Source organism: Bufo bufo, chromosome 2 (assembly GCF_905171765.1).
Source record: "Bufo bufo chromosome 2, aBufBuf1.1, whole genome shotgun sequence".
NCBI classification, from domain to species: domain Eukaryota; kingdom Metazoa; phylum Chordata; class Amphibia; order Anura; family Bufonidae; genus Bufo; species Bufo bufo.
The window spans coordinates 522892277-522920138 of NC_053390.1; the positions used below are offsets into that span (position 1 = coordinate 522892277).

General features: G+C 41.0%; 1 protein-coding gene across 2 annotated transcripts in view; it reads right to left on the reverse strand.

Moving 5' to 3' along the window:
- The window catches only part of ANTXR2 (ANTXR cell adhesion molecule 2), a 320264-nt gene that overhangs the window by 120818 nt on the left and 171584 nt on the right, over positions 1-27862 (reverse strand). For both annotated transcript variants that reach the window (XM_040417929.1, XM_040417928.1), the window contains exon 12: positions 21274-21352. In XM_040417929.1, the coding sequence (XP_040273863.1) occupies positions 21274-21352 (79 nt within the window). The remainder of the gene's footprint in view (positions 1-21273; positions 21353-27862) is intronic.

Here is a 27862-nt window from a genome sequence, read left to right on the forward strand (position 1 = left end):
TAAAACGACACATACATATGCATGTTTTTTCTCAATATCAGAATAAAACTTTCCTGTTTTTGGTCAATTAGGATTACCATAATTATTATTATTTGCCAAATGCCAGAATAATGAGAGAGATAACGTTTAAGGCATTTTTATTTCTTTCTGCAAAGTCAAAAGTTTACATACATTTCATTAATATTTGGTACCATTGCCATTAAACTGTATGACTTGGGTCAATTGTTTTGGATATCCTTTCACAAGCTTCTCACAATAGTTAGTCAGAATTTGGGCCCATTCCTACTGACAAAACTGGTGTAACATGTGTGTTGGTCGCTTTGCTCACACCTGCCTTTTCAGCTTTGCCCATAAATTTTCAATAGGATTGAGTTCAGGGCTTTGTGATGGCCACTCCAAAACATTGACTTTGTTATCCTTAAGCCACTTTGTAACCAGTTTGGCAGTATGCTTCGGGTCATTGTCCATTGTCATGTGCTTTTATTACACTTGTAATAAAGTTCTCTTTGGGTACTTGGTCTGTTTTGCCTGTGTCCTGTTTGCATGACGCCCCATCGGTCTGCCTTGGGTCTTTAGCATGTGACAAGTGGTATGATAGCTGGACATTCCCATCTTGTTTGTACTTGCATATAATTGTTTGTACAGATGAACGAGGCACCTTCAGGTATCTTGAAATTGCATTCAAGGTTGAGCCAGACTTGTGTAAGTCCACAATTCTCTTCCTGATATCTTGGCTAATTTCTTTAGACTTTCCCATGATGCTACACAAAGAAGCAGTGTATTTCAGGTGTGCATTTAAATACATCCACAGGTGTGTCTTTAATTAACTCAGATGTTGCCAACAATCCTAACAGAAGCTTCCAATGACATCATCATATGGGCAGTCCAGAATTGTTTAAAGGCATAGTAATCTTAGTGGAGAAAATAAGTGGTGTGGAGGGCACTCAGATATCTGGTTGTTGCAAGGAAACGTACCACATATATGGACATAAAAATATTTGCTGAATATATATTAGTAATAAGATCCAATTAATCCTAAAAAAACATAAACAAATAATATACAGTATATATAAAAAATATATCAAAGGTAAAAACAAAAAAATTATAATAAAATAGAGGAAAAGCATGAGAATAATAACCCCCTATCAATAATTCAAATATATATTGGGTAGGTGTATGCACACAATATCACAATATATGTTCCATTCTTAAAAAGTCCATGATTTGCACATATGGATTGGACAATATGGTTTATATAATGAAAAAAAAGTATTTTAATTCAAAGCAGCATATGCTTAGATCTTGGAAAATCAAATCAATGTTTTTTTTTTTTTAATGAATAGCTGTAAAGCAGTGCTCTGTGTATAAATAAATAATATTATGCTGCCTTGCTATTGTAGCAGTGTCCTTATACCACTGATGAAGGAGCATGAGGCTCCGAAACACATCTGGTTGAAAAGAGGAGACAGTACACAAGGGAATACTTATATCCAAACTGACCAAGCATTGGACTCTGCATAATCAAGTTCCCTTACAGCAAACAGGAGCGCTCTGCAATCCTCACTGATCAGCTAACTAGGAGCAGGAAGTATTGTTTTTTCCAATACTGTTATATATATTGGGTGTTGCTGTAGGAGAGTGCACCTACTCTTTGGGTTTGTGACGGTTGAGCCACTGCACTTTAATTATTATAGTAATCTTTGCATATGTAAACTTTTGACATTGCAGGAAGTAATAAAAATGCCTTAAAACATTCTTTCTCTCATTATTCTGGCATTTGGCAAATATTAATAATTATGCTAATCCTAATTGACCAAAAACGGGAAAGGTTTATTCTAATTTCATGTCAGATATTGAGAAAAACATGCATATGTGTCTTTTTATATAGTGTATGTAAACTTCTGGTTTCAACTGTACTTACAGGGCATTAAAATAATTTTTTAGAGCTGTAATTAACAAAATTAAGAGCTTAAATTAACAGTTTAACATGCAAAACGTTTTCATTTCATGATCATTGTTATTATTTGGGATTCCACAGCATCACTGATGCCTGTATTAGTTTATAACAGGTTTATTACCTTTTTGTATCATGGACATCCATCACACAATAGTGAATCAAATTTTGAAGAGGTTTGATATAGATTTTTTTTTTGCATATATACAATTTTGGCTTGGTCTGTGTTTAGTACTTTTACCCCCACCCCTTAGGGTGTTTGGGTTTGCAGGTGACTTGTTTTTTGTGAGGATTGTTATTTTAATTTTTTGGAGGGAATTATTATTTTTTCATATTATCTACATATATTTTTAAATGATATATAACTAATAAAATACGTAATCATTTTCCCTTTTAATAGTGATATGAACAGGAGAAGGCAAATACATCTGCCAGTAAGACAATTCAGTGAACATTCAAGCACTTTCCACCTCCTGCCGCTTCCAACACAAATATATCTCTCAGATCTGCATATTCCTCAACCAGGAGTTTGCAAAAATGTTTCTGCATGCCCTTACCATCTCCCGCATAGACTACTTTAACATCCTCTTATCTTCAACTCTGCCACCTAACTAATTCACCTCTCTCCTCATTACTCCACTGTCTCTTCTCTTTCCCAATCCTTTCACTGGATCCCTGTTGCCCAGAGAATCCAGTACAAAACACTATGACATACAAGACTGTCCACAACTTGTCTCCTTCATACATCTGTGACCTGATCTCTCGATACCTTCCCACATGCAATCTCCTATCCTCACAAGACCTCCTTCTCTATTCTCCTCTTATCTGTTCTTCCCACAATCGCCTCCAAGATTTCTCCTGTGCATCCCCCATACTCTGGAACTCTCTACCCCAACATATCAGATGCTCAACTATGGTGGAAACCTTCAAAAGAAATCTAAAAACCCACCTCAGAGAAGCCTCCAACCTATAGTAACCCTGCTGCCACTATACCGCCATATGACCAGATTTACCCTCACCTACTGTATCTTTCACCTATCACTTGTAGATTGTAATCCCTCGCAGGGAGGGTCCTCTCTCCTTCTGTACCAGTTTGTAACTTGTCTTGTTCCTGCTTCTTGCAGTTGTTGGGTATTATGTTTGTACACCCCTTTCATATGTTGAGCACCATGAAATGAATGATGTTTTAATTCTAAATAATAATAAATTACCATGCAAGATTAAGTCACGCCCCTACTTAAAATTCTATAGACTTGATGTCGTACCATATGGAATCCTATTAAGAGTTTATGGTAACCATCTTTTTGTTGTCTCAAGAAAGACACATATTTGATCTGACACAGAAAGTGTAAATATGATGTTTTGTCTGGCTTCCCATATGGCCAATTTTAGTACGTATGTGTAGCTAACAGGCCACATTTTTTTAGGAACAAAACCTGGAGCCATCCTGAAGTATTCAAAATATCTTTTCCATTTTAGAGATATAATGCACATCCACAGGATGTACCATAAATGCTTTATGGGCAGGGTCCCACCTCTAGGACTCCCAAACTTTGGTAGAACTTGTTTTTCCTGATAACTGCTCTGCCAACACATATATCCATTGGCTGCTATAGCAGACCAAGTGGAATGACACTCCGTCCCTATGAATGGGAGGTACCACCGCTTTGCTCAGCAGCCTGATGTGGCGCTGTTAACTTTTCCCTGCATTTACTTTACTTGTCTAGATACAACTTGATAAAGGTCTGTATCACTGAAATGTATGTGCGGAAACAGTGGCAACATTAGGAGAATACACAATTTTATTGCTATGTCTATTTTTATTGAATAAAGTACATACACTTAATTTCAAAAGATTTGTGCCCTGGATTTTTGTGTACCACATTGGCAGCTATATGCAGGCAAAGAATCGAGAGGTGGCCATGCACATATATTGCTCTCTCCATTAAATTCTGTAGGAGTTATGGAATTAGCCAAGCAAGCTGGAACATATTAAAACTGTAAGCATTTCAATCTAAATAATTTTTTGGGTAATCTGGTAGCAATTGGGTATTCCAAAAAATAGTTCAGAGCACTTAATAGTTTTAATAATCTCCTTTAATGTGTGTTTTTCCATCCAATGACCAAGGATAAAATCACCACATTATATTTAGATTATTTCTAGCATACTTTCAAATAGTATCATGAATAATTATTCTTCAGTGAAATTAAGCCATATCTTTGATGGTCAGACGTAGTCCTACAAATAAAGACAGAGGTTGTTAACCCTTTTGCTGTGCCAATATCAAGTACTTTTTGTTACTGTATGCCAAAAGAAAAAAGATCACCTCAAGCAACTTTAGGTACTGCTGGGCCTTTTTTAAGATTTGTTTTAAGATTCCATCTGCCTTATGAGACAACTGGGCAAATGAAAGGAAAACACAATCGTTTTTATTTAAAAATGAAAATATTTGAATGTTTGGTAACAATAAGCAGGAGATACTTATATTCAATTGTTATGATGTCATATCACTTGTGCCTGTTCACTTATGGTTTATAACACAGAAATGTCGATAAAGATAAAAAAAATCTAAATAATTAAATGGCTGGCAAAATAATTCCTGGTGGTTTCAGAGACCATGCACGTTCAGCCACTTTGGAATTTTTTGTCACCTCTGGATTAATGACCAAGCTTTTATGATATATGCAAGGTATGAAGATCCAAAACTAGATCAAAAACATTTCATGGCCATTAAGATGGAATAAAATCAAAATCACTTTTCAACAAACTCTGGTGTGGGAAATTAACTACACACATAAAATAGCAGTGAAATTTTATTTTTTTACAGTAGTGGTCTCTTTAAACCCTTAGTGACCAGTGTGCTACTGGGACTTGTGGACCAAGCAATGTTAAAAAAAAAAAAATAATTATTTTTTTTCTGATTGAAAATATTTTTTTCAATGGAAGATTTTTTTTTTAAAGTTTTTAAATTTAATAAAACTAACTTTTTTTTTAACCATTAATAATCCTAAAAGGGGAGTTTAACAGATGATCTTTTGATTGATTCTATACAGAACAGTGTATTATACTGAGAGTGCTATACTGACAGTCACCAGCAGTCTGTGCCAGAGAGGAAGAACCTGTTATGTATACACTTATTACAGAAGTCTAAAAACATGAAGACCTTTGAGTAATACATTAAATAATAATTATTAAAAAAAGGAAACAATAGTCCTTTATGCCCCCCTCCCCACACTAGACAATCTTTAAATTACTCATAATTTTTTGACATAATCACCACTTATGTCAAGATCTAGCTTCCCACCATCTTTCTCTTTCTGTCAACTAGGGTAGTAAGTACTGATGGTGCATATGAATATTCCCTACCTGCATTTATACTGAATGAATTATAATTAGTCAGGTGCAACACATGGGGACTGTGTTTTCTTGTGTAACTACATTCTATAATTTTTTTAATAAAAATGTTTGCAGGTGTCTCAGGCAAAGAAGTGTCTTACTTCAGTTACCATGTGCCATATTTTAGACAATCGCATAGCAAACCTACAGTAGCGGAGGAGCTTAGTTCTTTGTATTCTATCAACAATATTATTGGATCTCTTCCACTTATATGGAGCACAATTCTCATAAAGACTAAGTTAAAGGGGTTGTCTGAACCCGGACATAACCATAATTTTACCCAGGCAGCCCTCCTGATGTTCGCATCGGAGCATTTCTTCCTCCAATGCTCTCCCTTGCCCTGTGCTGGATCGCACAGGGCAAGGGCTCTTTTATTTACAATAACACACTGCCGAGTGGAGGCAGTGTGTTCGGTGATGTCACCGGCTCTGATGGGCGGGCTTTAGCACTAACCTAGCTGTTTCACAGGTTAGGGCAGCGAGACGCCCCCAGGAAGAAGCTCAGGCGAAACGTGCGTTGGGGTTGGTGAGTCCTGTGATTCCCCTGGTCTGCTTGACTGTTAGCTATTTTTTTGCACAGCTATTGTTTGCACATGTAACACTATTAAGGGTATTGCCTTGTTGATTTGAGGTGCACTGTGGACTACATATTGAGGACGTTTTTCTCTATGTATATGCACACAGCAGTGAAACCAACCGACATGGCAATATTAAACAATGATATGGTGTGTGAATTACCTGTGGGACAAGGATGCCCATAGCTATTTCACACATGCATTAGTGCCAATGGCGGTGCCTTGCAAATTGATTTGTACGGTGGAGTGCATATTGAGGATGTTGTCCCTTGGTCACATATTCATAGTTGTGCAATTTACCTGCATGTAATTGAATGCAATTAGTAGCATGATTTAGTAGCTATCTATGGGACAAAATAGCCTGGAATACAATATGCACCAGTGTCTATTGTCTCTTGGTTTGGTCATACTTTGTACTTGGAGTATGGCTGTAACACACATGTGCTGATCAGTATCTCCAACATTGCTGCTGTTTTTATACTTGATATTTTAATGAATTATTTGGTAATAAAGATATATTTATTCATTATTTATATGTAGAATATAGGTTGGTTGTGCACACCTCATACATAATATGTATATGTATACACAGAGGCTTCCTTATATACATATTAAATATTTATTATAAAACAATGTTAAAATATTATATGAAATCACTGATGTTCAAGATATTCGTCAAGAAAAAAGGTCTTAATATATAGTGACCGTAGTGGGATATGACTTTAATAAATTTGATCCTTGGGATGATTGTCTCTTAATAGAACCTAATATTTTGCCAGTGAACAAATAGTAAAAAAATAATAATAAAATATATACATTTATCTATCACAATTGATCCAAAATGACACCACAATATGATATGTGCAAAATGTGCGGAAATATGTTCAAAAATATGCAAAATATGTGAACCTGCAAAAGGAAATTAGTTATAAGACCATCCACAATGGGACCTCCTGGATTTAGTATGTAGAAAAAATGAATTGTCAGAGGTGAAAAACTTTCATCAATGGACACAATTATAGGCAATATATAACCACAATGGGGTGAAAACCGCAATAATATTACTAAAAGCGCGTTGCGTTCTGTTTCATCCAGCAGGTCTGCGATGTTCCCACTGCACTATGGAGGACTTTATTTTATCCAACAGTCATGGAAATTATATGTCATCCATCAGTATTATGACCGTAATATTTAGAAAGCACAAACAATAGAGATGTGAAAAAAAATATATAAAAAGTTAATATTAATAATTAAAAATAAAAATAAGTTCCATCCAACAAGTCAGCAATAGTGCTACGATGAGCAGTTGTATTTTATCCAGTAATAGTCAAGATTGTATTTCATCCAGCAATATTATAATTGCAAAAGTATTGTGGCTGCAAAGGTACAAAAGTTATAGTTCCTCCAGCAGAAACCGCATTAGAAACCGTACTGTGATGTGCAGGGATTAACTTTTATCCAGCAGATTTGTTCAACTTTGGTGAGATTTCAATGTCTATTGCAGTTGAATACTCCCAAATCTGTTGCTATGTGTTGTTTCTCCACATGGGTTACTATACACAATATATTGATATGTCGGATCTCTCCAATTAGAATGTCATATAAGTACAGGTTCTGACATGTAGTCTTGCGATTTCAGTCTATAAACCGGCTTGTTAGTATTGGTTACTCACAGTTAGTTGTCTCCAGTTTTAGATCCTGGTATAGGCGACCTGGTAATATCGCACTGTTAGTATCTGTGGCCGCGGCGTCCCACGTGCCTACAGAGCTCGCAGTACTTGTGCCTTCCGGACTATTCTCACGAATGCAGGATGATTGCAGGGCTCAAGGTGCAGATTAGCTTTTACGTAGCTGTAGTTGATACCAGGTGCCGCCCGCATCAGGAAAATACTTGATTAGAGCGCTCTTGAGGACATGGGGGTCCAGTGCTGGTAAATGGTATTTAGCTGGGGGTCCTCTCTCACCAAACGCGTTTCGGAGATCTCAGTCTCCTTCCTCAGTGGTTAGGAGACCCCCAGATATGGCAGACCTTTTATAGTCTTATTGGGTCAGTATCCCCGGTCGATTGGAAAAACTGGTCTGGATTCACTCCTCTGCTGCTGATATCATGACTTTGTCAAAAATAGTTGCAGTTGGGTGAAGCACATTGCGATTTTAGTGTGGTTTTCCATATACAATTAATTTACAAACAACTATAGGTATAGATAGTTATAAAATATTCATAAAAGACAAATATAGAAATATAAAAATGTAATATTGTATGGCATATATCCTATTATATAATATATGTTGCAATTACCAGTGGTGTTAATAAGTAATGTTTATATTTATATAAGCGCTGAATGCAAAGGGAGATAACGGAAATGGGTGCAGTTGAACACAGCGCATTGCGGTTTTGATGCGACTTTTTCAATATACTGTTAATTTACAATTCACAATCTTATAATTTGTATATATAGTTTAATAAGATAATCTATTAGCTATAAGCAGGAGTAAGAATTAGTAGTGAAAAAATGAGAATGGATATAGGATTGGATATAAGAAAGTCCTATTGTGTAGTGTGGTATATATTTTTTATTACAATCACTAACCGTTCTTGTAAGCAGTAATGTTAGTGAAGGTAATAAATAAAATACATCAAAGTCATCACAAATGTAAAAAAACATGTTGAAAAAAATGGTTAAAAAATATGTTGAAAAAGTATCACTAATTGATGGAGGTGTGGATTTGGACGCTGAATGTGGAGGGGAGATAGCAGTGCTTGTAAAACAGCCTGACTGCTATCTCAGGTCAGCAAGGAGCGTCTCACATCAATAATAGGATTAAAAAAAAAGCCAAAAATTTTGAGGTCGGCATTGAGTCCATTGGGGAGGAGGATGCCTAGTTCGTAAATTCTTAGATTCGAGTCTAGACATTCTAAAAATATGATTACCTCCTCTCCAATGTGTAGGGACCTTTTCAAGCGCACTAAATATTGAGCCTGTGGGATCCTGATTGTGATGTGTTTTATAATGTTTGGATAGGAAATGGTTGTCATACCCTTTTTTTATATTGTTTATATGTTCGGCAATGCGTTTTTTGAGGGGCCTTTTTGTCCTTCCCACATATTGCAGCTTGCACGGACATTGGAACATATATATTACACTGCTAGTGTCACATGTTGTAAAGTCCTTTATTTTATGTACATGACTATTTGCAGAGGATGGGATAGAGTGAGTGGTCTTTGGGAACTTCGTCAGACGACACCCCACACATCTGCCGCACCGATGAATGTGTGACAGACCAATCCAACTTGTTAAGGTAGGTGTTTTTACTAGAGTTGATCGGACACCTGGCTGTTCGGGTTCGGCCGAACTTGAAAAAAAAGTTCGGGTACGGGACCCGAACGTGACCCGAACTTGACCCTGAACCCCATTGAAGTCAATGGGGACCCGAACTTTTGGGCACTAAAATGGCTCTAAAATAGTCCTGGAAAGGACTAGAGGGCTGCAAAAGGCATCAAAATGTGCTTAAGAGCATGACAACTGTTCTGCAAACAAATGTGGATAGGGAAATGTCTTAAAATAACATAAAATAAAGAAAAATGAAAAAAAAAATCTGGATCTAGGAGTAGGAGGTTGAGGAGGCGGTGGATGTGGCGGTGTAGGTGGAAGAGGCGGTGAAGGAGGAATAGGTAGCCAACACTGATTTGTGTTATTTTTTATTTTTAAATTGGGGTATCCCCCAAAATATTGGGACATATAACAAAATAAAACAAAGAATAAGTGCACTTGAGTACAAGAATGGATGGTTGAGAATAGTATAAATGTCTATTCTGCACAAGGTACGGACAAGTCCTGTGGGATCCATGCCTGGTTCATTTTAATAAACGTAAGCTTGTCCACATTGGCTGTGGCCTGTGATAATGCTCTCTGCCGTGCTAAACACACTTTCACACTATACACTGGCTGCAGGGCAGGTCAGCACCTCCAAGGCTGACAAAGCTTTTCCACATTTTGGCCATGCTAACCCTGCCTTCTCAGGTGCTGGCGGTGCCCCAGCTGCGTTGGCGACCTCTTCCTCCTCCTCTGCCTTTGCCTTGTGCTTATACTGTGCCCCCGCTGTCAGGTGGGAATGCCATCTGGAGCGTGCGCTTGTAGTCGCGCATCTTCCGATCAGTAACAGATGTTTTCACTAAATTTAGGGGTTCATTCACGGCAAAAGGTGGTTCTTGTCACCCAGCAATAGAACAGAGGATTTTGAGAGATTTAGGCCCCTGTCACCCAGGCTCAGCAGGGGTTTGTATACTCCAGAATTGGTAAGATGTCACCTGACAATTGAAAATAAGATTTTTTTTCAATTTAGGGCACTAAAATGGCTATAAAATGGCCCTTGAAAAGGCTAGAGGGATGTAAAAGGCAGTAAAATATGCTTAAGAGCATGGCAACTGCTCTGCAAACAAATGTGGATAGGGAAATAACTTAAAATAAAATAACAAAAAATTATAAATGATTAACCTGCAACTCGGAGAAGGAGGTGGATATGGAGTCGGAGGTTGAGGAGGCGGTGAATGTGGTGTTGTAGGTGGAGACAGCAATGGAGGAGGAGGAGGTTTTTTATTGGGGTAGGTAGCCCCCAAAATATTGTGACAAAAAAAAAAAAAAAAGAAAACAAAGAATCATTGCACTTGACTTGAGTACAAGAATTTATGTTTGATGGTGGTATAATTGTCTATTCTGCACAAGGTCTTGTGGGATACAAGCCTGGTTTATTTTAAGGAACGTGAGCTTGTCCACGTTGGCTGTGGACAGGCTGCTGCGCTTGTCTGTGATGACGCCCCCTGCCGTGCTAAACACACGTTCAGATAATACACTGGCTGCAGGGCAGGCCAGCACCTCCAAGGCGTAAAGGGCAAGCTCAGGCCATGTGCCCAATTTGGAGACCCAGAAGTTGAAGAAGGCAGACCGGTCATTCAGTACGTGTAGGCATGTGCACACATACTGCTCCACCATGTTGGTGAAATGCTGCCTCCTGCTAAGACGTTCCATATCAGCTGGTGGTGCTGGTTGTTGTGGCGTGCTGACAAAGATTTTTGCCCATGCTAACCCTGCCTTCTGAGGTGCTGGCGGTGCCCCAGCTGCGTTGGCGACCTCTTTCTCATCCTCTGCCTTCGCCTTGTGCTTCCACTGTGCCCCCACTGTCAGGTGGGAATGCCACCAGCAGCGCGTCTACCAGCGTTCGCTTGTACTCGCGCATCTTACGATCACGCTCCAGTGACTGAATTAAGGACGGTACGTTGTCCTTGTAACGGGGATCCAGCAGCGTGGCCACCCAGTAATCAGCACAAGTTAGAATGTGGGCAACTCTGCGATCGTTGCGGAGACACTGCAGCATGTAATCGCTAATGTGTGCAAGGCTGCCCAGAGGCAACGAAAAGCTGTCCTCTGTGGGAGGTGTATCATCTGTGTCCTCTGTATCCCCCCCATCCACGCACCAGTGATGGCCATGAGCTGGTCTGGGTGCCACCCTGCTGTAAAACAGGTTCCTCCTCCTCCATCTCCTCATCCTCAACCTCCTCATCCTCCAGAACTGTGCCCTGGCTGGACAATTGTGTACCTTGGGTTTGTGGGTGCAGGAACCCACCGTCGGAGCCACTTGGGAATGACTGGCCGGAAACCCTACGAAATTATCCCTCTTCCTCCTCCTCCTCCTGTGCCACATCCTCTTCCATCATCGCCATGAGCGTTTTTTCAAGGAGGCATAGAAGTGGGATACTAACGCTGAGAACTACGTTATCGGCACTGGCCATGTTGGTGGAGTACTCGAAACAGCGCAACAAGGAACACAGGTCTCGCATGGAGGCCCAGTCATTGGTGGTGAAGTGATGCTGTTCCGCCAAGCGACTCACCCGTGCATGCTGCAGATGAAACTCCTTAATCGCCTGCTGCTGCTCGCACAGTGTGGCCAGCATGTGCAAGGTGGAGTTCCAACTTGTGGGCACGTCGCATATGAGGCGGTGAGCGAGAAGGCCGAAGTGACGCTGCAGCGCTGACAGGCGAGCAGCAGCAGGGTGAGAACGCCGAAAGCGTGCACAGACGGCCCGCACTTTTTGTGCAGCAGCTCTGACATGTCGGGGTAATTTTTAAGGAATCTCTGCACCACCAAATTCAGCACATGCGCCAGGCGAGGGATGTGCGTCAAAACGACTAGTCCCAGAGCTGCTACGAGATTTCGGCCATTATCGCACACCACCAGGCCGGGCTTGAGGCTGACTGGCACAATCCACTCATCGATATGTTGTTCAAGGCCCGTCCACAGCTCCTGCGCGCTGTGGGGTTTGTCCCCCAAACAGATAAGTTTTAAAACTGCCTGCTGTCATTTACCCCTGGCTGTGCTGAAGTTGGTGGTGAAGGTGTTACGCTGACTGGATGAGGAGCTGGTAGAGGATGAGGAAGCAAAGTAGGAGGAGGAAGCAACAGGAGGCAAATTGAAGCACCCTGCAATCCTCGGTGGTGGAAGGACATGCGCCAAACTGCTATCCGCCTTAGGCCCAGCCGCCACTGCATTTACTGAGTGTGCTGTTATGGAGATACAGTCAGGTCCATAAGTATTGGGACATCGACACAATTCTAAGGGTTTTGGCTCTATACACCACCACAATAGATTTGAAATAAAATGAACTAGATGTGCTTTAACTGCAGACTGTTAGCTTTAATTTGAGGGTATTTACATCCAAATCAGGTGAACCATGTAGGAATTACAACTGTTTGCATATGTTCCTCCCACTTGTTAAGGGACCAAAAGTAATGGGACAATTGGCTTCTCAGCTGTTCCATGGCCAGGTGTGTATTATTCCCTCCTTATCCCAATTACAATGAGCAGATAAAAGGTCCAGAGTTCATTTCAAGTGCGCTATTTGCATTTGGAATCTGTTGCTGTCAACTCTCAAGATGAGATCCAAAGAGCTGTCACTATCAGTGAAGCAAGCCATCATTAGGCTGAAAAAACAAAACAAACCCATCAGAGAGATAGCAAAAACATTAGGCGTGGCCAAAACTACTGTTTGGAACATTCTTAAAAAGAAGGAACGCATCGGTGAGCTCAGCAACACCAAAAGACCCGGAAGACCTTGGAAAACAACTGTGGTGGATAACTGAAGAATTCTTTCTCTGGTGAAGAAAACACCCTTCACAACAGTTGGCCAGATCAAGAACACTCTCCAGGAGGTAGGTGTATGTGTGTCAAAGTCAACAATCAAGAGAGGACTTCACCGGAGTGAATACAGAGGGCTCACCACAAGATGTAAACCATTGGTGAGCCTCAAAAACAGGAAGGCCAGATTAGAGTTTGCCAAACGACATCTAAGATAGCCTTCACAGTTCTGGAACAACATCCTATGGACAGATGAGACCAAGATCAACTTGTACCAGTGATGGGAAGAGAAGAGTATGGAGAAGGAAAGGAACTGCTCATGATCCTAAGCATACCACCTCATAAGTGAAGCATGGTGGTGATAGTGTCATGGCGTGGGCATGTATGGCTGCCAATGGAACTGGTTCTCTTGTATGCAACAGGAGCTCCACCAGCATCACCACGACCTGGGCCACGTCCCTTATTTGACGCTCTCCTCATATATTTTGAATTTAGGATCTTGCCCTAAATGGGTGTTTAATAGTAAAAAAGAACGACAGTATGTAAAGGGTGTATCTCCACGGCCTGAACCAGACTAGGCCTCAATTAAAGATTTCTTTGAACAAAAAGGCTGTATTTCAAATGGCTGTATTTCAAATGCCTGATTCAAACCCCTGTATGTAGGGGGGTATCTCACACGGTCTGAACCAGTGTAGGCCTGAAGTAAATATATCTTTGCACAAAAAGGATGTATTTCAAATGACTAATTCAAACCCCTATATGTAGAGGTAGTATCTCAGAGGGCCTGAACCTCTGTAGGCCTGAATTCAATATTGGTGCACCAATTGGCGGTATTTAAAATCTCTGAATGTAACCCAAATGTATTAAGGGTGTATCTCACAATGACATCTGCATCAAAGGCTGCCAACTAAATTTTTGGAGCCCAAACGACTGTTTGTTTAACAACTGAATTTGACAGCAGTATATAAGCCTGTAATTTCACACGTGCTGATGCTGCAAGGCCTGAAAATAGTGTTTTTTGTCAAATAAGTGTGTTTTTCAAACCCCAGAAAATGATGGGTGTATTTCTAGCTTAAATTGCACACTGACTAATACAGATGTTGTAGATTGCCCAAAAAGTCTTTTTTTGCTAACAGAATATGAATGCTGTATATATTAAACTTGAATTTAACACTTGCAGACCTGGCAAATACTGTTTTTTGAAGAAAAAAAAATGTGTTTTTCAAACCCCAGAAAATGATGGGTGTATTTCTACCTTAAACTGCACACTGACTAATCCAGATGTTGTAGTTTGCCCCCCAAAAATGGTGATTTGCAATGTCCCAAAAGCTCAGATGCAGTGCTGGTGCACTGAGCATGCAGAAAAAGGCCGCCGCCAACCACCTAACTAACAGAATTCTAAAAGTTAGTATTTTTTGGTCAATGAGCTCAGGGCAGGGTAAAACGACAGTGCCCTGCACCCACACAACTATTTGTCTGTAGATCGCTGAGTTAGATTCTCTCCTATTCTCTCCCTGAAATCACAAGTCCAGCAGCATCCTCTCCCTACACTTGTAACAGCAGAGTGACGTGCAGCGCTACATGACCCAAGCTTATATAGAGCCTGGGTCACATGCTGCTCTGGCCAATCACAGCCATGCCATTAGTAGGCATGGCTGTGCAGCCTTTCAAAAAGCACCAAGAAAGCGCCGAACACCAAACCCGAACCTGAACTTTTACGAAAATGTCGGGTCCGGGGTCCAAAAATCCTAAAGTTTGGTACGAACCCGAACTTTACAGTTCGGGTTCGCTCAACCCTAGTTGTTAATGTTTCTAAAATTTGTGATCTCCTCTTAATAATTAATTCCATCAGGCCAAAAGATTGGGTCCTGAGGACTGTTTCCCATTCCTTATCAAATTCCTTATCGATAAGGTCCTGAAGCAGGGGATTTAATTAATTGTAGGCCTTTCGGTATTTTATCTTGTTGTATGTACAAACTAAGTGATCTTATTTCCCACCGCTGTTACAGTTGTTTTATGCATGAGAATTTCTAGTTTTCTAAAAACATCAGCTGCTACAATAGTGGTTGGATGCTGATTGTCTTTAGGATTTTCAATATCTAATTGAAATGAATCTACCTTTGATAGTTTTTCTTCTAAATGTTTCCATATGTCCATATTGTGCAAACTAGGGAGCTCTGTGCACAGTGGGTGTATATATAGAGAACAAAATGTATTATGTTGTGACGGCTCACCTCGTTGCTCTATATGGAGCGGGTGCTTCAACCAATATAGACACACCCTGTCTATGAGGCAAAGAATAAATATAGAATATAGGTTGGTTGTGCACACCTCATACGGAATATGTATATGTATACACAGAGGCTTCCTTATATACGTATTAAATATTTATTATAAAACAATGTGTTAAAATATTATATGAAATCACTGATGTTCAAGATATTCGTCAAGAAAAGGTTAGGGCAGCGCTAAAGACCGGATAACGGTCACGTCACCGGGTTCACTGCTGGGCAGAAGCCTCCGCCTGGCAGCCCATGTGGAGAGCCCGGTTCATGACCGAAAATGCAGAAAATGCCTTTGCCCTGCGCGATTCAGCACAGGGCAAAGGAGAGCCTCAGAGTATGAACCGCTCCGATGCTTAAGACCGGGGGGCTGCCTGGGTGAAAATGGAGGTGGTCCGGGTTCAGATCTGAAGCCCGATAACTCCTTTAAATTTAATTTAAGCAACTTACCAGGTCAATAAGATATTCCCAGTGATATCTATATAATGACATTATTGCCATTAGCCTGCATTCGGCTTTAAAGAGAACCTGTCTGTCACGACCATGGTTATGGTCGTGACTCAGGATCCGCATGCAGTTGCCTGCGGTTTGGTTTTATTTTCAGCCACAGGTGAGGGCCGCTAGTTTGTTGCCTCACTTGTGGTTGCCGCTGGCAACATGTGGTTGTATTGCAGCTTGGCAGCCTGAGCTGGTGCTGGGCAGCTTGCTGCAATGTGCATGCGGTTGCACCTAGCAACCTTTCCATCATCTGGCATCGCACGGCTGAGGGTTTTCCCCATCCTCAGCCGTGACAGTATGACCACAATGGCTCCTCACGTGGAGTTTCCCTCGAAAGAGGGTGCAGCATGTACCGCCATCTGTTGATGGGGTGCATGCGCGTTCTCCGGAGGGAGAGCGTTATGGTGGTTTCGCCGCTGACGGCCCGGTGACTGGCTTATTCCCCGCCATTTCTTCGCCGTGGCCTGTTTTGGTGTCCCCTTATTTTTTATTCCCTCACTGTGGTTCGTTTGGTGTGTGGTTGCACACCTTCGAAAGAGGGTGCAGCATGCATCGCCATCTATGTGGGGTGCATGCGCGTTCTCCGGAGGGAGAGCGTTCCGGGGATCACCGTTAACGGTGCGGTTGGTGGCTTTTCCCCGCCACCGTGCCTTCCGTGTCCGTGTTGGTGATCCCATGTCCCTCTCTACGTTCCTATCTCTGGTGGTCTGCTGGCAGCATTCCGTTGGTGTTCCGGCGGTGTGCTGGTTTGGAGTGGCTGTTGGCAGCGACTGGAGTAGGAACGCCAGTAGAGAGTGGATGCAGTGTCAGTGCGGTCTCCTCGGGCTGTTTCTTTGCTGGTCTTTGGTTCCTGTGTGTTGCTCCAGAGCCTGGCAGTCGGATCCATGGTTCCTGTGTGTTGCTCCAGGGTCCGGCAGCAGTCCTGGGGAGACTCGCATTTACTGGCACTGTTTCCCCCTTGTTTTCCCTTCTCCCATCCCTGTTCTTAGTTCCTCACTATTTTCGTTTTTTTTTTGGTGGGGGGGCTTTGAGGGGTGGGAGTGTCACGACCATGGTTATGGTCGTGACTCAGGATCCGCATGCAGTTGCCTGCGGTTTGGTTTTATTTTCAGCCACAGGTGAGGGCCGCTAGTTTGTTGCCTCACTTGTGGTTGCCGCTGGCAACATGTGGTTGTATTGCAGCTTGGCAGCCTGAGCTGGTGCTGGGCAGCTTGCTGCAATGTGCATGCGGTTGCACCTAGCAACCTTTCCATCTTCTGGCATCGCACGGCTGAGGGTTTTCCCCATCCTCAGCCGTGACACTGTCACCTTGAAATTGCATCGTGTTTGATCCGATAAACTGATGCTCCATACATGACAAAAACAATGTTTTAATCGCCATTAGCGTTATCTCACCGGTGAGTCTGAAGTCAAGGGGGCAGTGGCCTCCTTGCTTCAAGTCAAGATAAGCACGCCCCATAACCATTCCCTCTTCTGTGTGATTGGCATCCTGCAGGGCGGCCTGGGATAGCGTTAGTCTCGCGCATGCACGGTGTGCTGATGAAACCCGGTTAACTGAGAGCCGGGATCGCGCAGTAACAAGGAGCGCACCGCGCATGCTTGAGACTAACGCGATCCCAAGCTGCACTGCAGGATGTCAATTACACAGAAGAGGGGACGGTTAGGGGGCGTGCTTATCTTGACTTGAAGCAAAGAGGCCGCTGCCCCTTGACTTCAGACTGAGCAGCGAGATATCGCTGATTGCGATTAAATATGTGATTTTGAGGTGACAGGTTCCCTTTTAAGATACCAGCGGCTGGTTAGCCAAGATCTTATATATGACGTGCAACCTCAAACAATCATACATTTTAGTACAATTGCAAACTCTCTTGGGAAGCAGCAGCATGCTTTCAGTACCTGTCTCTTGTGTGAAAATTAGATTTGCGTGGCCAGAATATAGCACATTTCAATTACAAAAAAATATATAAATTCATTACATTTTAAACATCAAGTTGTAATATTATATAATACAATTATTATATAACAATGTTGGTTTCTAAATGAATTAGTATTTATTGTTGCAAAGTATAATTTCCACATACTGTAATTCTAAATTTCTACATTCTTGTTTGTGCCATAAAGCCTTTGACTATAGATACATGTCAGCAGGCTGTATTTTGTTTTCTGATGCATACTGTTATTGTGAAGGATACAAAATCTGCATGTATAATCAAAACAGAAACATATTTTATTGTTCTAGTACAGTGTGTGAAATGTTTATCAATAAAAAAATATTGAGATATTTGTTCATGTTTTGTAAATTACTAATCTGTAAAGAGATTGATGTGTCCTTGAGGTATGCTACAGTGGCTCGTAAGTAAGCAGACAGTAGCCCATCAAGGAAGCTAATGTGATAAGCATGCATATTCATCTTAAAATAGGTTTATTGTTTTCATTAAGAGAAACAAAATCTGAGTCTTGCAGGTATAATACATGTTAATGGCTAACAAAAATAGAAGCAATGGTATTACACAGCGAGCTTTCAAGACAACTCACGTTCCTTCTTCAGACTTAATATCAGTCTGAAGAAACAGCAATATTTATATACAAAAAGAACAGAAACATGGTGGAATGGTCATTTAAAAAAACAACTATATATAAAAAAAATCTTGAGAATGAGTCCTTAATTTGCTTACAGACAAGCAATGTGAGAGTTTTATACAGTAGTCTCTAAACTGATGTTAGCTCTAAAACCTGGTCATCTGTGGTGTAGATTCTTTACTTACAAAAATTAAACACTAACAAAATTGCAATATAAAGGCAAGGTTCTCATTCTCTTTGACCATTGATGAACCTGCAGTGGTGGCATGCATGTACAGTGCCTTGCAAAAGTATTCGGCCCTCTTGACTTTTGCTCGTGTTTTGGTGCCTCACAACCTGGAATTAACATGAATTGTTTGAGGATTTCCATTATTTAATTTACAGAACATGCCCACAACTTTGAAGATTTTTTATTTTTTTTATTGTGAAGCAAAAAACAAATAGGACAACATAACAGAAAAATTCAATGTGCATATCTATTCACCCCCCTAAAGTCAATACTTTGTAGAGCCACCTTTTTCGTCAATCACATCTCCAAGTCGCTTTGGATAAGTCTCTATGAGCTTGCCACATCTTACCACTGGGATTTTTGCCCATTCCCCCTTGCAAAACTGCTCCAGTTCCTTCAAGTTGGATGGTTTGTGAACAGCAATCTTTAAAGGGATCTCAAACTAGATCTCAATCCAATAGAAAATCCGTGGTCAGACTTTAAGGGAACCTGTCACCGGGGTTTTGTTGCTACAGTAGATGGCCGCTAGCACATCTGCAATACCCAGTCCCCATAGCTCTGTGTGCTTTTATTGTGTAAAAAAAACGATTTGATACATATGCAAATTATCCCTGGGATGAGTCCTGTACGTGACTCATCTCACATACAGGACTCATCTCAGGTTAATTTGCATATGTATCAAATCGTTGTTTTTTTTTTACACAATAAAAGCACACAGAGCTATGGGGACTGGGTATTGCGGATGTGCTAGTGGCCATCTAGCAACCCATGTCCTCAGCTCTATACACAAAATCCAGGTGACAGGTTCCCTTTAAGTCTGACCACAGATTTTCTATTGGATTGAGATCTGGTCTTTGACTAGGCCATTCCAATACATTTACATGTTTCCCCTTAAACCACTCAAGTGTTGCTTTAGCAGTGTGTTTGGGGTCATTGTCCTGCTGGAAGTTGAATCTCCGTCCTAGCTTCAAATCATGCACAGATTGGTACAGGTTTTGCTCAAGAATATCCCTGTATTTAGCACCATCCTCTTTTCCTCAACTTTGACGAGTTTCCCAGTCCTGGATGCTGAAAAACATCCCCACAGCATGATGCTGCCACCACCATGTTTCACTGGGGTATGGTGTTCTTTGGGTGATGTGATGTGTTGGGATTGCACCAGACATAGCATTTTCTTTGAGAGCTGAAAAGTTCAATTTTAGTCTCATCAGACCAGAGCACCTTGCTCCATACATTTTGGGAGTCTCCCACATGCCTTTTTGCAAACTCACAACGTGCCTTTTTGTTTTTTTCTGAAAGTAATTTCTTTCTTCTGGCCACTCTGCCATAAAGCCCAACTCTATGGAGCGTACAGCTTATTGTCGTCCTATGTACAGATACTCCAGTCTCTGCTGTGGAACTCTGCAGCTTCTCCAGGGTTACCTTAAGTCTCTGTGCTGCCTCTCTGATGAATGCCCTCCTTGCCCGGTCCGTGAGTTTTGGTGGGCGGCCGTCTCTTGGCAGGTTTGCTGTTGTGCCATGTTCTTTCCATTTGGTTATGATAGATTTGATGGCGCTCCTGGGGATCATCAAAGATTTGGATATTTTTTTTATAACCTAATCCTGACTTATTCTTCTCAAAAACATTGTCTCTTACTTGTTTGGAGAGTTCCTTGGTCTTCATGGCAGTGTTTGGTTAGTGATGCCTCTTGCTTAGGTGTTGCAGCCTCTAGGGCCTTTCAAAAAAGGTGTGTATATGTAATGACAGATCATGTGACACTTAGATTGCACACAGGTTGACATTATTTCACTAATGATGTGACTTCTGAAGGTAATTGGTTGCACCAGAGCTTTTTATGGGCTTCCTAACAAAGGGGGTGAATACTTCCACGCATGCCAATTTTCTGCTATCTATTTCGAAACAATAGTTTAATTTATATATTTTTTTCTCATTTCACTTCACCAATTTAGACTATTGTGTTCTGATCCATCACTTAATATTCATAATAACAAAACATTGCACTTAAGGCTGTAATGTAACAAAACACGAAAAAAGTCAAGGTGGGTGAATACGTTTGCAAGGCACTGTAGATGGCACATCACATTTCCAGTCCAATGGGGACAGAAGCAGTGGCATTAGAACCGGGAGGCTAAGTTAGTGGTGTTTTTGTGCCAATGCCTGACCTCCTTACATTTTTGTAAATATTGGACCTAAGCCTTTAATACAATATTTGCTTTTTGTTTTATTACTAAAACATAAAGTATGTGGCAACTGCCATGTTTGGTCACAGTAGCCAAAGTTACAGTCACCTCAGAGCCAATAGGAGAGTCAAACTGTTATACAGGCTAGATCTTCAATAGTATATTCTCTGTCTCTAGATGCTGTACTGTACATAAATGAACTTAAAAAAATAATAATCACACTTTAAATAAGCTGCTAAATGAGTTTATCTAACCTGATTCAGAAGTTTATTGAAATCAGCGTGACACTAGAACTTGCTTATGGTCAATGATTTAGCAACGTAGTAAGAGGTTTTACAAATAAATACTTCATACTGTACTTAGTACAGTCAGTGCATTTTCTGTGTGTGCATTCATCAATTTTAGCAATTTTTTATCTTTTTAAATCTGTTAACATTTTGTACTTACACAACTAGAAGCAGTGATTGTCTTGGGATTAGTGAGGGCAGTTGTTCCATTGTTCACGCTCACCCAAACATCCATGGTTCTGTAAAGAAGTAAATTCAAAATGAAGTTTGAATAACCTGACAATAAACTAACTAAACTAAAAGAAAATCACTCTTAAATTTTCCAAACCCCATTTATGACATTTAAGTTGTGTAATTTATCAATATTAGCAGGGCAGATTCTTTTTTTTTCATAGGAAAAGTTAAAAAAAGAGGCTAAACTATCATTGGACTATTGTAAGTTAGAAAATGATGATGGTATAAACTAATTTACATAGTAAATGCCTACCATGTTTGAGCTAAGCAGTCACATTATCTATGTTTATGTTGTCAAACAGTGGGCAAAATATATCTAGCCATTAGCCAATAAGACTCCTCACACCAATTAAGTGCTCTCCATAAGGAGATATAATATGCCCAGGATGAAAAAAAATAAAAACTCATTTAGAACTTGATGGCAGAAGTTGGGACAGAGGCAATAAAAAGTTACTAATAAAAAAAAGCTAGCAATCTGATGCTATGTTACATGACTAGGTATAAAAGGTGTTTGTTAGAGAAGAAGAGTCTGTCAGCAGCAAAGATGGGCAGAAGTTCTGCAAAAAACTATCTAAAAAGTGGAGAAATTTCAGAAAAAGGTTCCTCAATGTAAAATTGCGATAGTTTGCTGTGCAATCCACAAGTGCAAATTAAAGTTGGAAAACTGCTCTTTGGGCACATGAATAAATTTTAAAAATTTAATTTTTTTTCTTTTTGGGAACCATGGACACAATGTTCTGCAGTTTCAAGAGGAGAACGACCATCCCACTTATTGTCAACACCCAGTTCAAAAGCTTGAATCTCTGATTGAATGAGGTTTAGGGATGAGTGAATCAACTTCGGATGAAACATCCGATGTTGATTTGCATAGAACTTCGTTCTAATAATGTATGGAGCAGGAGCTCCGTACAGTATTAGAATGTATTGGCTCTGATGAGCCGAAGTTATTGCTTCACGAATTTGTACTGTAAAAAAATATTTCCCGAACTGTGGTACCTTGGAACCAAACCCGAGTTCGAGAAATGTTTTTTTACAGTATAGTGTCTATGCCGTGGGCAGCTGGAAAAACACTATCAATGCTGAACAGTGTATAGAGGGTTTAGAACAACACATGCACATATCCAGATAATGTCTCTTTTAGGGAAGGCCTTGCATATTTCAGCGAGACAATGCTAAAACACATACTGCATCCATCGCAACAGCATGGCTTCACAGAATAACTCGTCTTTTCCAATACAAGCTATGGCAAAATAAACTGTGCCATTAAAAAATACAACTTGTCCCACAAAAAATAAGCCCTTATATGGCTATGTGAACAGAAAAAAAAATGCCTCTTGGAAGGGCAGGAAAGGAAAACTGAAAATTAAAAAAAAATTAAATAGGTTGTTCCCTGACAGGGTTAATGTCTCAACTGCGTCAAGATATTTATGCTCTCCTTTACATATTAGTGGTCAAAGGAGGACTGGAAACTTAGTGGTCCTGGAAAATAAAACTTCAACATGGCTTCATATTATAGGCGAGTCCAAATTGGCAGAAGGTGGGGTCAACACAAGAAGGCAGGGCCAACAGAAGTAGGGGGGGGGGGCAACAAAACCCTAGTACAGAGCAAATACCACCCCAGCAGAACCATATACCATAGCGCAGCACAAAATACTGCCACCTTCATCACAGTATGAAACTGAATTATCGTCCCGAGGATGTCAATACAGTTGAGTTCAGGAGGGCACCTTCAGCAGCTGGCCAGGTGCATAGGTGCCTGATGCTAATAGCATTAGTTAATATTAGAACCAATATTTGGTGCATATCAGCTTACTGCATAGTAGAATGGCTGACAAATGAGGGTATTAACAGATAAAAGGGAGATTGAAAGTCCTGCTACTGTATTGAACAGGACATATAGCCCCTGACAGGTCTAAAATCTATCACAGCTAACTCTGATGCTCTTTTTCTCCGTCTGTCCAGTAGATGAGGGCACTGCACTAAAGTGGATATGGCTTTTTGCCACGTGCTTGGTTGTGAATTTCCCATCATGTGAATTATGGTTGACATTTCAATCCACGGTAACCTATTTGCAAAGTATTCATTTGCTAGTTGCTTTACGAGTGTACAATAAAAGATTGTCATTTTACGATCCATAAAAAAAAAAAGAAAAAATATTAAATAAAATTGTGAAAGACACTTGCTGAAAGTAATAAATAATTTACCTCTAATTTTTGTGCACTGGAAATTAAACTGGCAACTGTTCAAATAGTTATTAAAATTATAATGACTGGAGATATTTTGAAATCAATCACCAGCATTAAAATAGATAAATGAGTATAGGATTTTTTTTTTTCCTTAAAACAAAAAAGACAAATGTGATTGGTGAGTGGTAGAGTGTTTGTAACAAAGTTTCAGTGAATAATAAGAGAGAGCTGCTTTCATAGCCGTTCATGGTAGGTTAGCACTATCTATGGGATAGTATTAGCTGTTTAATATCCCCAATCACCAGACTGGGGCATGTTGTCTCAACTCTAGGTCATTTAATGTAGAGAAACGATTACATTAATAATTACACAGATAGAAAACTGTCAATAATTCATAACGCAGTTCCAATTTCCCATGGCAAGCCCGGACATTGACCTAGTGCATCTGCTTTATGTAAACTGTATACAGGAAACAGGGATAATTTCTCTCCTTTTTTTAATTTTTGTTAACTTACAGTTTTTAATCCATAATGAATACCCTTCACATTTTCTGTGTGTCCCCATTGGTTCTTGTTTATCTGGGCTACTGGGGGCGAGCACAGGACAGAATGAATCTCCCTTCTAGCAGCTGACAATAAGTCCCTTCTTAATTCTCCTCTAGAAGGAGTCTTCCAGCTATACTGCCAGCGGGTCTGGTCCATCTGTGGCAAGCAGGACAAAGAGCTTTTTCTATTAGCTGCTCTGCAGTAAACAGAGGATTAGTATGCAGATACCTGGCCAGGGAAAGAGTGAGTGAGCATGCATGACCTGCCGCACTCAGCCAACTAGGTGGATGTGCACACTTGTATCCACTTTGAACACCAGATGGCAATATACTGTACTATATAATAAATGTCATAGCTCTTCACTAGATCTTTTGTAAAGCATGTAAATGACAAACAGTAATCTTTTTTATGATCTATACAATGTATGTGGGACAAACCCTTAAAGAAATGTTACAATAACAGCAACATCATATGGTTAGAAGTAGTGTTGAGCGCGCATGCTCGGCCAAACTGCTGTTCGGCTCAAGCATCGCTATGCTCGGCACATCCGAGTGCTCAGCCAAATACTGCGGGTTCTCGAGTAGAATTTAATACAATAAAAGTCAATGGGAGACCCTGGCTCACAAAAAAAGGTTAGAAATTGATGGAAACCCCATCAAAATAGCATTAAGAGGATGGTTGGATGCATCTTGGACTCCTATTATCTACGACATACAATAGACAAGCACACAAAGGCTATATGCCAAAAGCCAGGTATATGCAAGCCATCAATCAATCCATGAGACAGATGACAGGCTGAGTCAACATACCTTACAATGGCAGCCTTGTGCACTATGAGACATTCCAAACCAGCTCTTATCTGACAGAGCCAGTAAGCCTCAATGTTACTTCAGATCTGTTGGATGGCTTGGGTGCACCTGCACACCTAGATCAATATCATTAGGGAGACAAAAAGTTGTCTGATTGTTCTAACATAATATTCAATAACCTTCCTATACAGGTTTTGTCATGTAAAAACTAATTTGCATAAACATGAGCATATGCGAAAGACATGGAAAATTTGTGATCTACACTACTCATGAACAGTGCCATCTATTGGTTTCATAGTCTTATGACAAGAGTAATAGTATTGGCATAAGACTATGAAACCAATAGATGGCGCTGTTCATGACTCATAAACAGCGCAATCTATTGGTTTCATAGTCTTATGCCAATACTATTACTCTTGTCATAAGACTATGAAACCGATAGATGGCACTGTTCATGAGTAGTGTAGATCGCACATTTTTCATGTCTTTCCCATATGCCCATGTTTATGCAAATTTGTTTTTACATGACAAAACTGTATAGAAAGGTTATTGAATATTATGTTACGACAATCAGACAACTTTTTGTCTCCCTAATGATTTTTGATCTAGGTGCGCACAGGCTCGGACTGGCCCACCGGGATGCCACAGGCTCGGTGGGCCCCTGGCATTTTCATTTATAATGAATAGTGCGGCAGGCAGCTCTCCAGCTTCCCGCTGGCCAGCACCGCTGCCTGCCACTTCAATGAGCACGACAGTGATTCCTCAGACTTGTCATAAGTGGCGTCGTGGCGAGATGACTGATCCATCCATGATCATTCACCTCGCCACTTCACTTGCCATGGCCGCCAGTGCCCAGCGCCTCCTCTCCAGACCGCTTCCCTGCGGCGCTGCTTAGTGCAGCTGGGCCCACCTTCCACCTTCGTGGGCTCCGCCTACTCATACGTGACGTGCCTACGCTGTGCTCTCCATACAGAGCTTCCCTACGCAGCGCAGGCGCGCAGACAGTAAGGTTCCCCGCCGTGCCCTGGAGTCTGCAGAGTGCAGCGGCGGGTTTATAGTGTACCCTGGGTGCCCAGCAGTTAGCCCTCTGTCTCAGGCTAGTCCAGGCAGTCCAGATAGGTGTGAATACCTCAGATTCCTGGGCCCACATGTGAATGCAAACACTGCACCCCTTACAGTTATATCACTACCTAGTTCAGCTTATTATCCTACAGTGGGCAGTTAGGTCATCAATATCTGATAATCAGGACTCCAACAGGCTTGCCGATCAGCTGCTCCAGAAGTGTGGGAGCGCTGCTGCAGTAACTAGCCCGTCTGCTGCACAATGGATGGAGCTGTGCAGTTTCAGGACCAACTTCAAGCACTGGAGCTACTCTAAAACAGCAGGGGATGCAGGGTGTCAGAACCGCAGTGATCAGATATTGATAGCCTTTTCTGAGGATAGGCCATCAATATTAAAATCCCGGACAACCCAGTGTAAGTTTTTTTTTAAACAACAGCTGCATGGCATTGATTTACCTATAACTTTACCTATAGTGTGCAAGCACGGCCACCGCTGCTGGATTGCAGAGTGGTCAAAACCATGGATATGCGCTGTCTAATGTGATGGAAAAGAGTCAATATCAGAATACATTAGTAAGTGCCTTGTATTAACTTTCTCTACATGATAAATGCCAATTGCTGAAGGGCGACAACCCCTTTATCCACTTTAAGTGTGCTACACTTAATAGGGTTAGGCATAAATGTCTTGGTGTGTGCATTGCGTGTTTCCTATGTGTGATTGGTGTGTGCTATATATGTTATATGTATCAGTGATGTATGTGCAGCATGTGACATATGCATCAGTGGCATGTGAGCCATGCATAAGTGTCTTGTGTGTCACATGTGTCCAATGAGTGATCGGTGTGCGCTGCATGTGTCTTGTTTCTGACTGACTAAGGCCTCTTTCACACGAGCGTCACAGATTAGGTCCGGATGCGTTCAGGAAAACACGCAGCCCCATTCACTTCTATGCCTGCTGGATCCGGCAATCTGTATGCAAACGGATACCATTTGTAGACGGATACGGATGTGGATCCGTCTCACAAATGCATTGCAATATTGAATCCGTCTCTCCGGTTGTCATCTGGAAAAACGGATCTGATATTTATCTTTTTTACATTTTTAAAGGTCTGCGCATGCACAGACCTCAAAACCACATCCGTTTTTTCGGAACACTTGGGGCTGGATCTGATATTAATGCATTTTAATGGAAAATAATGCCGGATCCAGCATTCCGGCAAGTGTTCCGCAATTTTGGACGGAGGAAATACAGCAGCATGCTGCAGTATTTTCTCCATCCAAAAACCGTACATTGACTGAACTGAAGACATCCTGATGCATCCTGATTGTATTGCTCTCCATTCAGAATGCATTAGGATAAAACTAGGACGGAACTCAATACCGGAAAAGTTTAACGCAAGTGTGAAAGTACCCTTAAGTGCAGGATATCTATATATGTGTAAATTCTACCACATGTATGTTTGTGCATTTTGCTGTGAATGTCTGCCATATTACTTCATCTTTAATATTTCTGTTATCACTGTAAGTGCTCATGAACACGACTGTTGGATGTTTTGCAGTCCGCAAATTGCGGATCCACAAAACATGGATACCAGGTGTGTGCATTCCATATTATGCGGAACAGAACAGCCGGCCTCTAATAGAACAGTCCTATCCTTGTCTGTAATGCTGACAATAATAGGACATGTTCTATCATTTTGCAGAATTTCCATGCGGACATACAGACACAGAATGCACACAAATCAAATTTGAGTCTAATTTTTATTTTTTTTTGCGGCCTCATTGAAGTGAAGTGAACGGTACAGACATGGAAAAAAAATAAGATTGTGTGCAGGAGCCCTAAGGTGGGCCCCCAGAATCAGTTACACTGGTGGGCCCTAAGTTCCCCAGTCCGAAACTGGGTGCGCAGGTCC